Below are 14,173 nucleotides of genomic sequence, written 5' to 3' on the forward strand. Positions count from 1 at the left end.
ATTTTGAATAAAGATCATAGTTTGCCGTCAGTCGGGGGGGGGAGGGGGCCGGGGTTAGGTGGGCGATATCCCGGCTCGCATCGTCGGGTAAAGGTAAACCCGAATGCAAGGAGACTCGTATTTGGAAGTTTTGCGCATTAGAAATATCAGTAGAGACGAGCGCAAAGCACAGGCAGGAGCTGGCTACCTACACCGATGCGGTTGTTTTCGAGTTTTCAGAGGTGACAGTTGTCCAGCGAAACAAACTCCAATAAACCATCTCCAAGCCTCAGTTAGGTACACTAGTAGCTACTGTCTGTATATCCGCCGCGGAGCAGTCCTGTAGACTCGTAGAGTACGGTATCGTAGGTGCACAGCTACCCTAGAGTACATATACATGTAAGTACCTACTTACAGTGGGGCATACATGTAGGAGTGCTGGACTACATGTAACTGCCGGTCCAAAGAATACATGTATTTCTTGTGCCTTAGGAGACCTAGGACGATTTAATTTACCTACAATCAATCGCTACGTTAGAGTCCCAGACGGATATATATTTTGTTTTGTTTTCTTCTTCTTCTTCTCTGGACACGGATCGCACATCGCTAATTGTTGTTTAATACATACATGTATTCAATTTAAAAAGGTTCCCCGAGATAACTGGCTAACCTGGAATTTACAGCTCAGTTCTACTCTAGCATCTCTAGGTAGTGGCATGGCAGCTTGGTTGTGGTTGTAGGTACCTGAGATGTGGAGACGATTGGCTTGACAAGCTGCTTAAGCGACAGGGGCACATGGCTTGGGCCGGGGGGGGGGGGGGGGGGGGGGGAGGTCTGGGTGTGGTGGGTGCAGTAGGTGTGGTGGGTGGATGTGGAGCGGGACAGGCACAAAGACACAAATCACGCAGAAGAGTAGAACAAGGAAACCAGGGTTAGGGCGCAACAGTAATGTCAGGGGTTGTCCTGGGCAACTAGCGAAGTTTAGGTTTAACCAAGCACCACCAAATGGCACTAATAAGCATGGCCATTTCCCGAACCACTGTTGCGCCACACCAATAGGCCCGTTAGCGCACCAAGTGATGCAAAGCGAAGCAGACATCCGAGGATGTGTGGTATTTAAATTACCCCTGAGAAGAAATGCCCTGTCGCGCCATTTGGTACCTGAGTCTGACTAAATCTGGAAGTGCTCACACCCAAAACGATGGTCAACGTCAAAGATCTAGGACGAGGGAAAAGCCCTTGTTTAGAGGCACCTGGTACATCATAACCTTTGTCGGACAAGCAAACTAGTGTAGCAAGAGACTAGAAGGATGAAATTCAAAAGAGAAAGGGAAAGGTTTGAATTGCAGGGGAAATTCAAGCCAGACGGTCAGACATGCGGTTTGATCCACGTAAAAAGCCTGCCTGCTTCCCTGCCTGCATGTCCCGGGTGTACCTCTCTTCGACTTTCTCTCTCAATCCTTCTTTTTTTTTCCTTTACATCCAATCACACACATCATTTCTGTTTACACAGAACCACACTCCTTGCTCATTACCTACGAGTAGTAATTTTTTTCTTTTTTTCTTCTTTGCTGCAGCCTGTCTGTCCCCCATCCCCTCCTCTCTCAGCCTCTTACTCTCGCTCATCCCACCCACGTTCCTTTTCTTACCGCTCTGCAGTGGAAGCATTGGAAAATTTGATCACCCTGTCCCCTGCCCCATCCCTTCCTTCCCCATTGCACCATTGCACCCCCCCCCCCCCCCCCCCACCTCCTACGCTTAGTCTATTGGGTCCACGTCGGTCCCGTCCCTTCACTTTCTCGCCTCCGGAATCTATATAATAGCTTCCTGGCTCGCTCGCCAATCGTTCTCATCCATCATAGACATCCATTGCTTCGGAGTAGCCATTCCTTTCTGCTCTGCTCGTGAAACGACGTTCCCTGGTGAGCTTTGCTATTCTATATAGAACATTCACTCCCTCCCTCAGCTTATTGCTATCCACGACAACACTCAATACAATTTGCAATCGCTAGACGATTCCATTTCACAGCTCTTACAGCAAAATCACAGGAATAGCATTATCACTCACTATCACCACTGCCACCACCACCACCACCACCACTATCAATCATTATTATTATCACCATGAAGTTCTCAACCACCACTTTGGGCTTTGTCCTCTCTTTGTCTGCCGTCATGGCTGCTCCCCTCAAGGAGCGTGCTGTCGAGGTTGCCACTGTCACCGAGACCTACACTAAGGTTGTTCAATCAACAGCTGTAGTTTGGGTTGCTCCACCTGCAAAGAGTGAGCACCCTGCTGCGTACTCCGCAAAGCAATATGGGTATGAGCCCTCCAGTATTACTACTACTCATGAGGCGGTCGTCGAAACATCGACACCACTCTCATCTATTCCGTCGACTCTGTCGACATCATCTACCTCCTCATTTTCGTCATCATCTCTATCGTCTTCATCAACTGAATCGACTACTAGCTCCTCAACCGAATCTACCTCCACCGAGGCCACCACCACCACCACCGAGTCTACCTCCACCGAGGCTAATTCTACCTCCACCTCCAGCTCCACCGAGGCTACATCTACCTCAACTACCTCAACTGCTGAATCCACGACTTCTACTACTGTAGAGCCCACAACATCTACAACCAGCCAGGAGCCGACCACTTCTTCCACATCGGTCTCAATCCCTTCAACTACCATTGAGATTCCAACCACAACCTCCGTCATACCTACTTTTACCCCGTTATTCGTTCCGACTACTACCCAGCCCGCTGCTACCTCTGCTGTCGCAAAGGCTGTAGAGTCAGCGGTCAGTAGTGGTTCTGGTTCTGGTATGTATGCGGGAGAAATGACGTACTATACGCCTGGCCTCGGCTCTTGCGGTATAACGAGCGGTGAAAGCGATTACATCGTTGCTCCCTCTCACCTATATATGTTGGAGAGTTATTCTTCGGGTTTAAACCCTAACAAGAACCCTAAGTGCGGTAAGTAAGATCCTTCCAAATTGTACTTCCAATATCTAACAATTTTGCAGGTCAGCAAGTTATGATGACGGGCCCAACGGGGAAACAAGTTCCTGCAACCATTGTTGATACTTGTCCAGGATGTGTGAGTAATTCTTAATCCTAGACATCAGTATTTCTTTTTCTAATGTCAACCTTAGAATGGCATGTATGATCTCGATTGCACTCTCGAACTCTTCAAGGCACTCGGTTGCACTGAGATTGATGGAAGGTGTAAGATGACCTGGTCACCCATGTAAACAAAAGTGTCTTTACTTTTGTTTATTTAGTTCTCCAGTGTTCTTTTTTTCGAGCCTTTTCATTACCCCGTTTTGAAAACTGGGCAATGGTAAATGGAGTCCATTAGCCTTGTGTGTGGCTTTTTCATATTTTTTCCTGGTATATGTTTGGTGGTTTCGGGGTAACGGAGGGGCTTCGGCGTAGTCTTGGCCAGTTTTTTAGTTTTTTTTTGGCCTTTTTGACCTTCTTTTTGTCTGGGACAGTGTTTCAGATCTTTTATTTCATTTCTTGTATATTCATTCATTCCTTTACGTTTTGGCTTGCCATGTTTTCCTTCTACAGTGCCTCGCTTAGCGGTACTGCGACATATATCCCTCGCTTACATATGCGTTACTCTTCATACTATCATCTACATAGATTTTCTTTTCACTGGATCTCAAAAAATCTCTGCTGGCTTTGGCACTGCGGACACACTTGGTTTTCTCTTCCTCTTTACAATAAGCACATCTATGTAGACTATACTATACCTTAATTTATCTTACGACTTATGCTTTACTGTGCCACTTGCAATATAAACACAGTTTAATGTCTGACGATCATCCGTACACGCCAAATGCTGCAGCAAATGGACCTGAGATATAACTAGAGTATATGTAGTACTCACGACAACTCACGCACAATTGGCTCCTAGATATCCTGGACACGATGCGTGATAGGCTAGCGGAATATGAGGGCACATTACGCCCTGAAAGAGTGCACACACACACACACACACATATATATATATACCTACATCTTGCAAACCCACACATCATGGTAGACGAGCCACTCGGGTCGTATTCATCACAACAGCTACTACTACTACTACTCGTAATTTCATAGCGTTTGTGAACATAGCTGGGTCTGCATACACCAAAATCTGGAGCCTCATGCAGGATTTTGCAGGTATGCAACCCAGTTGTGTTCACAAACGCTATGAAATTACGAGTACTACTGCCTACTGGTAACAACTACTGGACGGTATAAATGGAGACGGCGCAAAGGGTTGTTTTGGAAAATGCACTGTTTGCTCCCCATGGGGAAGGCGGGGCGTTGAAGAGGAAACCGGGGGGGGGGAGGGTGATTTTCGTATTCTAGCTATAGCTCCCCCCCCCCCCCAATCATTCAATGCCGCTTCATGAGCGAACAGCTTGTCAATCCAAAAGTGAAAATTGAAACGTGTGAAAAAAGTGAAGAATCTAAATAAGCGTGTCCAATACAATTTTTCTTCCACTGCTATCGATAGCCCACTCACTCGCTCGCTAGCGGCTAGCCTACTCTAGAATGGTGGGGGGGTGGGAGAGTAGGCACCCTGGGAGCAGAGTAATTCGCACCACCCGCCTGCACTGCATGCAGAGAAAAAAAGGTACGCGCTTTCTTTTCTTTTTTCTTTCCTATTAGAGTGCTCTTCCTGTGCGACCGGACCGACGTGTAGGCTGAAACCTGCAGACAAAGTATATAGAGTATCCCGTGGGAATGGATTTCGGGGGGGGGTTGAGTCTGGGATAGAGTACCTAGCATCATCGATTGGGGGGGGCGGCGCCAAACTTTACCCAAACTTGTAATCGTAAGGCCAAGCAAGCGTGCATATACATACACAGATACGGATTATAGGTACCTAGAAGTACATACCGGAGATGCATTGCTCTGCTCTAGAACCGGGGGGTCATGACCTCCGTATGCATTTCGCCGCTGCGCGATGTAATAGCGAGGGCGGTAATGTTGCAATTGTTGGAATTGGTGCGTTGCAATTGCTTGTTGCTGTGCGGTTGTTGCTGTGGTTGCTACTGTCATGGCCCATCACTCGGCGGAACACTACTCTTGGCGCGCGTGTTCGTTGCCAATCACTACCGGAGATTAGCCTACAATCCCCTACCCGGAGCAGAACAGGATCCCTGCCCCTGCCCTTGCCCTTGTTGTTGCTCTAGAAAAGTGCAAAGAACATCACAACCAAACCCTGCGGCATGCTGACTTTGCTTGCTTGCTTGCTTACTGGGTAGGGGAGCAGGTAGGGTTATTCTGCGAGCTAGGGTAGGGTAGAGAAGAAGAAGCGCATTTCGGCAGCGCAGCCAGAGTCAGTTACCTGTTCGTTCTCGCGGTGGCAATTGGGTCGACAAAGTGCCGGAAGTCGCGGAATGGTAGTACGAGTGCCTGTCTCTCTGTCGCACGCAAGAAAGAAAAAAAAAAGGTACAGACGTGCTCGGGTAGCTACCACTCACCCATCACCGTTGACGAAACCACCCCCCGGACAGCACGCGTGGATTGGATTGGATGGAATGGAATGGACGGATTCTTTACCATGGAAGCGCTTCTTCAGCTCGGTTTTTTTTTTTTTCAGCTCGGAGGGGCAGGCACGGGAAATAGCTATCATTATCATTGCATATGTAGGTACCTGTACCTACAGGTACCTATCGCTACCTATCTCGTACCTGGCCAGTTCATTGCATTGCTCATTGCTAATGGGGACTCTACATGTGGGTTGTATGCAGTTGGAACTTTTGTATGCATCATTTTAGATCCCATGAAACAGGAACCCTTCTTCTTCTTCTTCTTCTCATTGATTCCACACACACACACACACACACACATGCTGCATACACACTCCTTTAGGTATTCCCTCTAATCTTTTCGTTCTCTTTCGGGGGCGTTTGCCATTTCACCGTAGCTCCAGTCCCATGCTCTCGTTGAGCAGTGCGATGTTCTCGTTGTAGCTGTTGTAGGCGCTCTCGTACCCGTGGATGATGCGGCTGGTTCAGCGAGCGAAACGTCAGTGAGCACATACATAGGTCCATAATCAGTGGGGGGCGAAATTCCAAGCAAGGATCGATCTAAAACGCAGAAAGAAAGAAAAGACGAGAGAGACGGGAGAGACGGGAGAGACGGGAAGTATAGAATCGGAATCGGGTGCTGCATGTACATGTACATGTACATATTTTTTTGTTCTTTCTTTGTCGCCCCGAGGGCTGAGATGATCATGACGAAACGATTAGACAGCACATGTTGCGCAAGACGAGACAAGACAACAACAGGGCAAGACAGGAACAGGAAAAGGGCACGAAAGACAGGATAGCCAAAGACAAGACAGCCAGCCATGACAGCCAGACAGACAGCCAGACAGACGCCGGACAGACAAGCCACAGCCACAGCAGACAGGGCAAGACAAGACAAGACACACAAAGCCTGGCATTCCGAGACCGACAGCAAAGAAGAAGAAGAAGATTCAAGAGCCGTGGATAGACCGACAGACAGACAGACTTGTTTCACGCCCCACCAGACCGACAGACCGAAAGCCACACACACACCACACACACACATCGTCTGCTGGCCTGTCTGAGCTTGAAACGGCTCGCACAGAACAGAGAGAGGGCTGAAGAATAAAATATCCCACGTGACAGCGCAACCCAATCAACCCCCAAACACTGAAACAAGCCCGATTCAGACACTCCCGATCCGGACAATCCCAATCCAAACCAAACGGCCAAACAGCCAAACAAAAAATCCAAACAGCCCCCAATCCAAACCCCCCAAACAAAAACCCAAATAAACAAAAATAGAAACCTACCTCTGCTTCCTCATGACCCTCCAATAATGCACCAACGTGAGATTCCTCACAATCTCATGCTCCATGCCCTTCCTGCGCGCCGCCGTGCGCAGAAATTCAACCGTATTATCGATCCGCTCCTGCGAGAACTGCTCCTTCTCCCCCAGCAACTGGCGGGGCTGGCGGGGGTTGCGGAATGCGTCGCGCAGCTTGTCGCGGACGGCGTAGCGCGCCGGGTGCGAGTACTGCACGGCCGCGAGCCCGGCCTTGTAGAGGGCCCGGTAGGCGTGTGTTACTGCGGAGGGGGAGGCGGGCATGGCGGCGGCGGTTGGCTGACTGTGCTGTGCTGTGCTGTGGGTGAGGAGGCCGGGCGGTGAGGCGCAGGTGTGCTGCTGTTCTGGGGACAAGAGGCGAGGCGAGGCTAGGCTAGGGTAAGTGGGGTTAGTCAGCAGCCGGGGTCCGGAGCTGGGGTTGGGGTTGGCAGTTGGGGGGGGGCTGGAGATGGCTGGCTGGGGAGGTTGGCAACGTTCGTGCTTGCTCGTTGGGCTGCAGTGAGTGAGGTTCATCTCAGGCAGGCACGGGCATGTCCGCTGATTGGGCTGGTCCTTCCTGGCTGGTGAGGACCCTGACTGACGAAGTGAGTAAGTGAGGGAGAGAGTGGTCCGTGTCTGTCTGGGCCCTTCAACCCCGATATTTCCCAACCGTAATTATCGTCAGCAACAGCAACAGCGACGCAGGCACCAACGGCACAGAAACATGGAGCTACAACACTACACGACCGAAAACAACAAACACGATGTGGAATCTCCCATCTTGTCCAAGATACCCCTAATTTCCCGGCAGCTTCCATGGGCAACAGTTCAGTTAGTATGGGGCCCCGGTCGGGCCCTGAACCCCACATGATCATTCGAGGAGAACGGTAACGAAGATGAAGAAGGCTGTGCCCCTAACAGCTAACTGCTTGGAAATAAGAGTGAGACATCGCAATCTTTATTTTGTCCTTTCCCTTTTTTCCCCCCCCACTCTTCATCTGCTTCAAGACATGCCCATAACCAGGTAAGCTATCTACTTGGAATTAAGTAACACGATATGTTTCCTTCACATCATCATCTATCTCGCTGAGCTGACACGCGAGAAAAATGAGATTGGAAAGGGGGAGAGCTTGAGCTCGAGGTCCAGGATCCAAGAGGCTTATATACCCCCCCCCCCCCCCCCCCTTGTATCATATATAAACACCATTTGCCCTCCTTCTAAATTCTCTCCACAGAGTGTACGACGTTCGTATACTTATTATACTTAGTATGGGTACCCTAAGCTGCTAGCTGCTGCATAGTCCCCCCGACGCTATGAGTGGGGGAGAGCTCGTATTGCAAGGTATAGAGAACTGCCCATTCGTGTCGTGTAGCCTACACACAGCTTCCTTAAATACCAATACAATACAATGTCAGCTCATTGCAATGTAGCTTAGTAGCTACATGTATTTTATCCCCTCCATAGCTAGTTGGCTGACTGGCTGCGGTACTGTATTTAATCCCAAATCTCCCTTTTTTTTTTGGGAGGGGCAAGCTGAGGGCGCTTCTCGGAGAATTTTTCTCCGCTGGGTTATTTAATAGGTATATTGATTGCATGCTGTGCGCCGGGAGATCTTGCTCCGCGGTGAGCAGAGTTCCACAGCAGAAAATTATATCCTCTCCTCCAGTATAGAGTACGTAGGCTACATGGACTACCTGGCGCGTGGTAAATTTGTCGCGACCGGTTTTAGGGCTTTTATGGATTGGATTGCAATTGTGATTGTGATTGTGCCGGTGCCGGTGCCGGTGCCTTGTTTTTTTATTTTATTTTTATTTTTATTTTATTTTTATTTTATTTTTATTTTTATTTTTTATTTTTTATTTTTTATTTGGGGTTGTTCCTTATTTTACTTTAGATGTGCTTTTTGCTTTGGTGCAGGAAGCATGGTGATCTATGAATAATAAATATACTTTCCCACGATAACGTATGGAACCTGCAAGGTTCTTGCGACTTCCCCCTCTCTCTCTCTTTGGCTGCTAGAAACCTTACTGGCCAACGTCAGTAACGGCCCAGTCGCTGTCCAAGCTTATGTTTATGGTTTGACTCTGGATCATCGACAGTAACTGTCCAGTCAGTGCCCAAGTTTATTGCTTATGCGTATGGTTCGACTCTGGATCATCGACTCATAAAAACCGTTCATCCGCCCATACCATACCTGCCATGCCATTCTCTGCCATCCATTCGTTCGTCTGCGAAAAGAAAATCGCTCATGCTGCCGAACATTTACGTTCCGACTTTTTTTTCCCCTTCTCATCCGCGGCGTACAAACAGCGGGGTAGCTGTGGTGTAGTAGTTGGTTGGTGGTTCAAGTAGTGGCGATGGTAGTGGTGGTAGTGGTTGATTGGCCATGGTCTTTGGTTAAGGTTTGTGGCCACGATGTTTATAGCTCGTCCGGCGCGCCGCGGGGCGGCTGGCTATGTGGGTACTTGCATACATGTAGACCGGTACATGTATGGGGTAGGGCTTGATAGCTCAAGTACATGTAGGTACATTGCGCGATAAGAGAGCGGGGCCGTAGTGGTACTCTGGTGGGGTGATTTGGTGTTTGCCGCGCGCGGGTTATCGATAAGAGTAGCAAATTTTTTCACTGACATGGATGGACGCGTGCTAGATATGTACTTTAACTTTAAGGCACAGTTATTTAGTTGATTGATCATGGCGTCGAGGATAGTGAGTGGAGTAGAAGCTTGTTTTTCTGCCTTTAATTAATTAGAATTAACTACTTTACTTGACGATATAGAGATGGCGCACGGATGGGGTAGAGATGGCATGGACATGGCATATAGGGGACTGACGAATGATGGGGGAAGGGGAGGGGCTAATGACATACTGAAAGCTTAACTGCAGGTCTAATTAGTTGAAACATAGATCTACCTATGGGGGCTCTGAGGCCCAGGTGGGTCGGCGATCATTGACACCGCACGCGCTCTCAACTCAAACCACCATGTGCACACGGGCGCCTGAGCTATCGAACGAATACATACGGATGCGAGCACCCCCAGGTACCACCGATGAAAGGCGTCTTCTCGATCGTTGGCTGCCTGCATGGATAGAAGAGAGCTCTAGGTATTGTGTCATTGCCTTTTTGCGCGCGCGGACGGGTGCTGGCATGACGGGTGCTGGCATGGGTCGTGCCAGGGCCCTTTGGGCCAGTGAGCGGGGTTGCATTGCTGTTTCAATTGGTGTTGAACTGTATCTAGAGTTTCTGAGGGTTAATAGGAATGAGGGGTGATGAGTACTTGTTTATCGTGGTTTCTGAGGGAGTGGATACTAGATAGCGGATTTCATATGTGGTCACTATAATGTCGTTGATTTTGTGTCTTGCCTAGACTCTGTGGCTTGGGAGGTTGCGTAATTGTGCAGCGTTGCGGCGCATGGTATGATCGGTCCCGCTGTAAAGTGTCAGGGCTTGGTGACGTGATATAACATTCAATATTCCTGGGCGTACGTTTAGCTTGGGTGAGTGGTAGAATAGATGGAGGGGCTTCTGATGCCGGGTGTTGAATGTATGTTTTGGCTTCTGTGGGAGTAGTATGTAGGAAGCCGTGATATAGGGCGCTGAGATTTGGTAGATATCTTTGAGTGGAGTATCTTGTGTACTCCTAAGTATCCAGTTTACTACCAGTTAGCAGTCTTCCGAAGCTCTTGTCTATAGTCCTCACGCAAGTGGCACCTCGTTGACTATTACAGGACGCTCTACTGTCAGATCTACCCGTATTGAACACAAAGATGTCTCCAACTGAGTCATCGGCCCGTTGGTCAGCTACCTGTGTAGCCAGCGGTAGTTGAGAAAACGAGTCATAATGCATGATCGATGGAGAGATTCCTCGAGAATGTGGCCACATAGATAGACGTTGTATCCCGTTGAAGTTGTATTACTGACTGTAGAGTGTTTATTAGTGGTGCTTTTGTAGCTGCCTTGTAAATAGAATCAGCATGGGCTGATATCTAGCGGCCAGTAAATTCTCAGCGTCCAGTCCTGGGGACGGGATTGTCTTCTACGAGTCCTAATGGTATATTCTAAAGGACCAATACTAACCATCCTGGTAAATAGTTAAAGACAAACAATTACAAAGGAAGTCTTCATAGCCCTGTTCTATCTTACCTTGTGTCAACACTTTACTGTTATTGATTTGATTGATTAATTCATTCTCTACCGCAGAACGTAGTGTAAGTTCCTACACGGCTCCCTGCGTTGTGCTTCTAAAAACACCCCTCATACGTACCTCATAGGGCAGGAGTCCCTGAGATAAGTTTATCTTTAAATGAAAGCTTAGACCCACTCCTTATTCACTAGCACGCGCGCTGGTTACTCGAACCTGCAACCTGTATCGCCTACATCATGAATTATCACTCGATACACATTTGCACAGCCCCTTTTGCCGAGACGATGAAATATTTTCTTATACTCCCAAACAAGTCTAAGTGCAATGATGATTAGTATAAGTACCATGGATGCTGTTGAGGTCTAGGAAAACGAGTTTAGTGTTAGTCGTGATCAGAGTATGTCGAGGTTCGGCCGAGCGCAGAGGTCTGAGATCTTATACACGGGACGTGCTCAAGTGTCTCTTTTCCAATGCAGACAATGAGCGGTCGGTTCTCTAACACTGGGCCGTGTCTTTGTAGCGAGTGGGTCGGAATTCTATTTTTACCACTAGTAAAATTATACATAGATGAACTATCCATTTGAGAAACAGAGACTTGAGGTGGCGATACCGTTCTCGATCTTGTGTAAATATAGGCCAGTTTCTGCAAGCTACTATTCTTGGGTGTGCTCGGCCTTCGAGTGGAGTTGGAAAATACTCAAGCGAGGGGAACAGGCCGGGCAGATGGTGGTCGAGTCACCTCACGGGCAACATTGGTATCGTCGGTATCGGTAAATTCTCCGGGATAGGGACCCAGCACCTCCACAACCCAAGGTATGCAATGTCCCCTGTGCATGCAAAGACCAAGATCAATAACGCCATGCCCATGGTCCTTGCTCGCAAGAATCTAGTACGTAGTGATCATTTTTATGGACTTGTAATCTCTTTCCGTGCACATACTGTGTCATTGCTTCATTGCTTCTGTATATATCTAGTGTAATGATAGTATTGTTTGATAAAGTTAGTAATCTTAAAATGTCTCTATTCTCTGATAGTCTTATCCTTGATATTTAGTGAAACTCTGCTGTATTGCAGATCCTGTTGCCGGAGAGCATGCACAGTCACACTGGCCAGAGGAAAGCCTAGTCTCAAAGTTGTCTCGGCGTCCTTTCATTTAGGAGCTTATCAGCACCTTCTGTCTAGACATCGAGAAAGCTAGAATTAGAGGCAAATGGTCTTGTGATGTTTCGAGTAGGCTTAATGTTCAAAAGTTCTTATAAACTCTTACTTCGACAGGTGGAAACGTTGAGGATCAGCTGTGAGGTGTTTTGATTATCACAGAGATTAAAGAACAGAGTCTTAAGCTACCCACTTCTTTAATCCTTGAAATTCAGGACCGAACTTTATAAGGAACCCGTTCTTTAAAACCCCTTCTATCACAAGGAAGGGCTTGGCTCGCAGCTAGGATACTGCCTCGATCTCATGGTGGAGTTCGAAAACCAAACACCAAGGATTTATGCCCATGTAAAGTATGTCCTCGAGCCGCATTTTGATGGGATTTTCTATCAGAATCTTCAATATGATGCGGATTCGTGATGTGATGATACGAGATTCCGCTTGTCTTGATGTGTGCCATGGTAAGTGTTGATTCATCCGGAGGCCGGCCAATTTTCATCGATTTCTGGGCTCAGTGCGTCATCGGGTTGATGCTATTTACCAACACCAATGAGACGTTTCGGTAATTAGCAGCCGCTATTAGTCAATAACCTCCTAGATTTGATCAACAGGAGAACTGGACACAGTAGGTGGGGGACGTGGTACTTACATCCTTGCCAAGGACGCACACTCTTAGGGCCTAAGGAAGGTAAACCTTATTACGATGGCTACATAGGTTATCCTTATCTTATCGCATTACCGTTAATTCTCGAGAAATCCGCTATCTCCGCTTCGTTAAATCTTAATTCCAGGCGAGAAAAAGTGTGTATCTGCATGAATCCGTGAAGTTTGATACGCCAATTCGCCTTGGTCCGGACTTACCACATACAAATACGGGGATAGTGGATTATTCGAGAATTAACGGTATCTGACTACGTGTTGGCAGCGTAACTTGGTATCATCATAGAATATCACTCGCACACAAACCGCAAAAATAATCCCTCAACAATAATAAAAATGTAGGTTATGGCGGCGTTCAAGGTATTATCCGCGCCCTATTTAGGTATTGTAACTATAGAGAACATCTAAAACCTAGCTTTTACGAAAATGGGCGAGGCTCGAATACGGCACACCCGTGGGGTTACAATATATGGGGGTTGGGGGACACGAGATTCGAATTCATGACCTAGCAATCCCACAAGCTATTTACAGCATTTAATGAAATTCTTCATGGACAGACTAACACTGTAAAATGTCAATTGCAGTGTAGCGATGAAGTCGGAATTCCTCGCTGAAATGCAGTCCAGTGATAAATTCCAACCGTAAAGAGGTCGTTACTTAACTAAATATAGCTGCTCATTCCAGACAAGCCTATGATAGGATATCTCTAGATCACTCAAGAAAGGTTAAGACCTAGTATTTTCGACTCATCAATGATCACCTAGGCTCCCACGCTTTGGGAGTTCTGCTTGATTTATTTGAGTGGGCATAGGGCACTGGAGTTTGATCGGAAGAGCTTGTATTTCAGGTGGGCCAGAGCAAATTACGCCCAGTTCTCCGTAATCTTCTCCTTTCTTCTTTATATTAGTCAATAGGGCGGACTATTGAGGCGCGGACTAATCTGTTCATTAATGGTCTCTGGTGGTTGGTGTTTCTGGCGGTGACTGGGACAGGACGTCATATACATGATTCTGGCATTGAATTATAGAACCGAAGTTTTAATTAGAATATACTCTGGGCGTTACGGGGTCCTGCTTTTTTAACTTAGGCTAAAAAGTAGGTATTTAATGGAGTTCTATTGTGGTTTCGTATTTCAATAGTAACTTTAATATTGAAAGGTTTGGGTTTATAGTATGTGCATTTAGAATTGTTGAAATTGAGCGTCCTACGTTGCCTATTAGTCTGAGGTACGGACAGGAGTCGGACTAGGGTAGGACGGACGGGTGAGGAGGATGTCAAGTACGGGTCATACTTACTAGGGTCGTGGTCAACGACCTCTCTTCTGCCTTTTCCTTCTTCCTCACTTCTGTAATCAAGCACGAGCAATCAATAAAAAGCTATCAT

The 14,173-nt window shown here is 47.5% G+C and overlaps 2 protein-coding genes across 2 annotated transcripts; one reads left to right on the forward strand and one right to left on the reverse strand.

The window, feature by feature from the left end:
* Window positions 1–2,103: 2,103 nt before the first annotated feature.
* H6S33_009638 (uncharacterized protein) lies at window positions 2,104–3,237 on the forward strand (the record flags this gene model as incomplete). Its single annotated transcript, XM_044841056.1, has 4 exons — window positions 2,104–2,300; window positions 2,451–2,959; window positions 3,010–3,083; window positions 3,139–3,237. 4 exons carry the CDS (start codon window positions 2,104–2,106, stop codon window positions 3,235–3,237), a joined length of 879 nt encoding a protein of 292 aa, XP_044698453.1.
* Window positions 3,238–6,814: 3,577 nt separating this feature from the next.
* On the reverse strand, window positions 6,815–7,114 carry H6S33_009639 (uncharacterized protein; the record flags this gene model as incomplete). The annotated part of the gene is made up of 1 exon (XM_044841057.1): window positions 6,815–7,114. One exon carries the CDS (start codon window positions 7,112–7,114, stop codon window positions 6,815–6,817), a length of 300 nt encoding a protein of 99 aa, XP_044698454.1.
* Window positions 7,115–14,173: the final 7,059 nt, after the last annotated feature.

Source organism: Morchella sextelata (genome assembly GCF_020137385.1).
Source record: "Morchella sextelata strain SCLS chromosome Unknown scls_3, whole genome shotgun sequence".
Taxonomy (NCBI): Eukaryota; Fungi; Ascomycota; class Pezizomycetes; order Pezizales; family Morchellaceae; genus Morchella; species Morchella sextelata.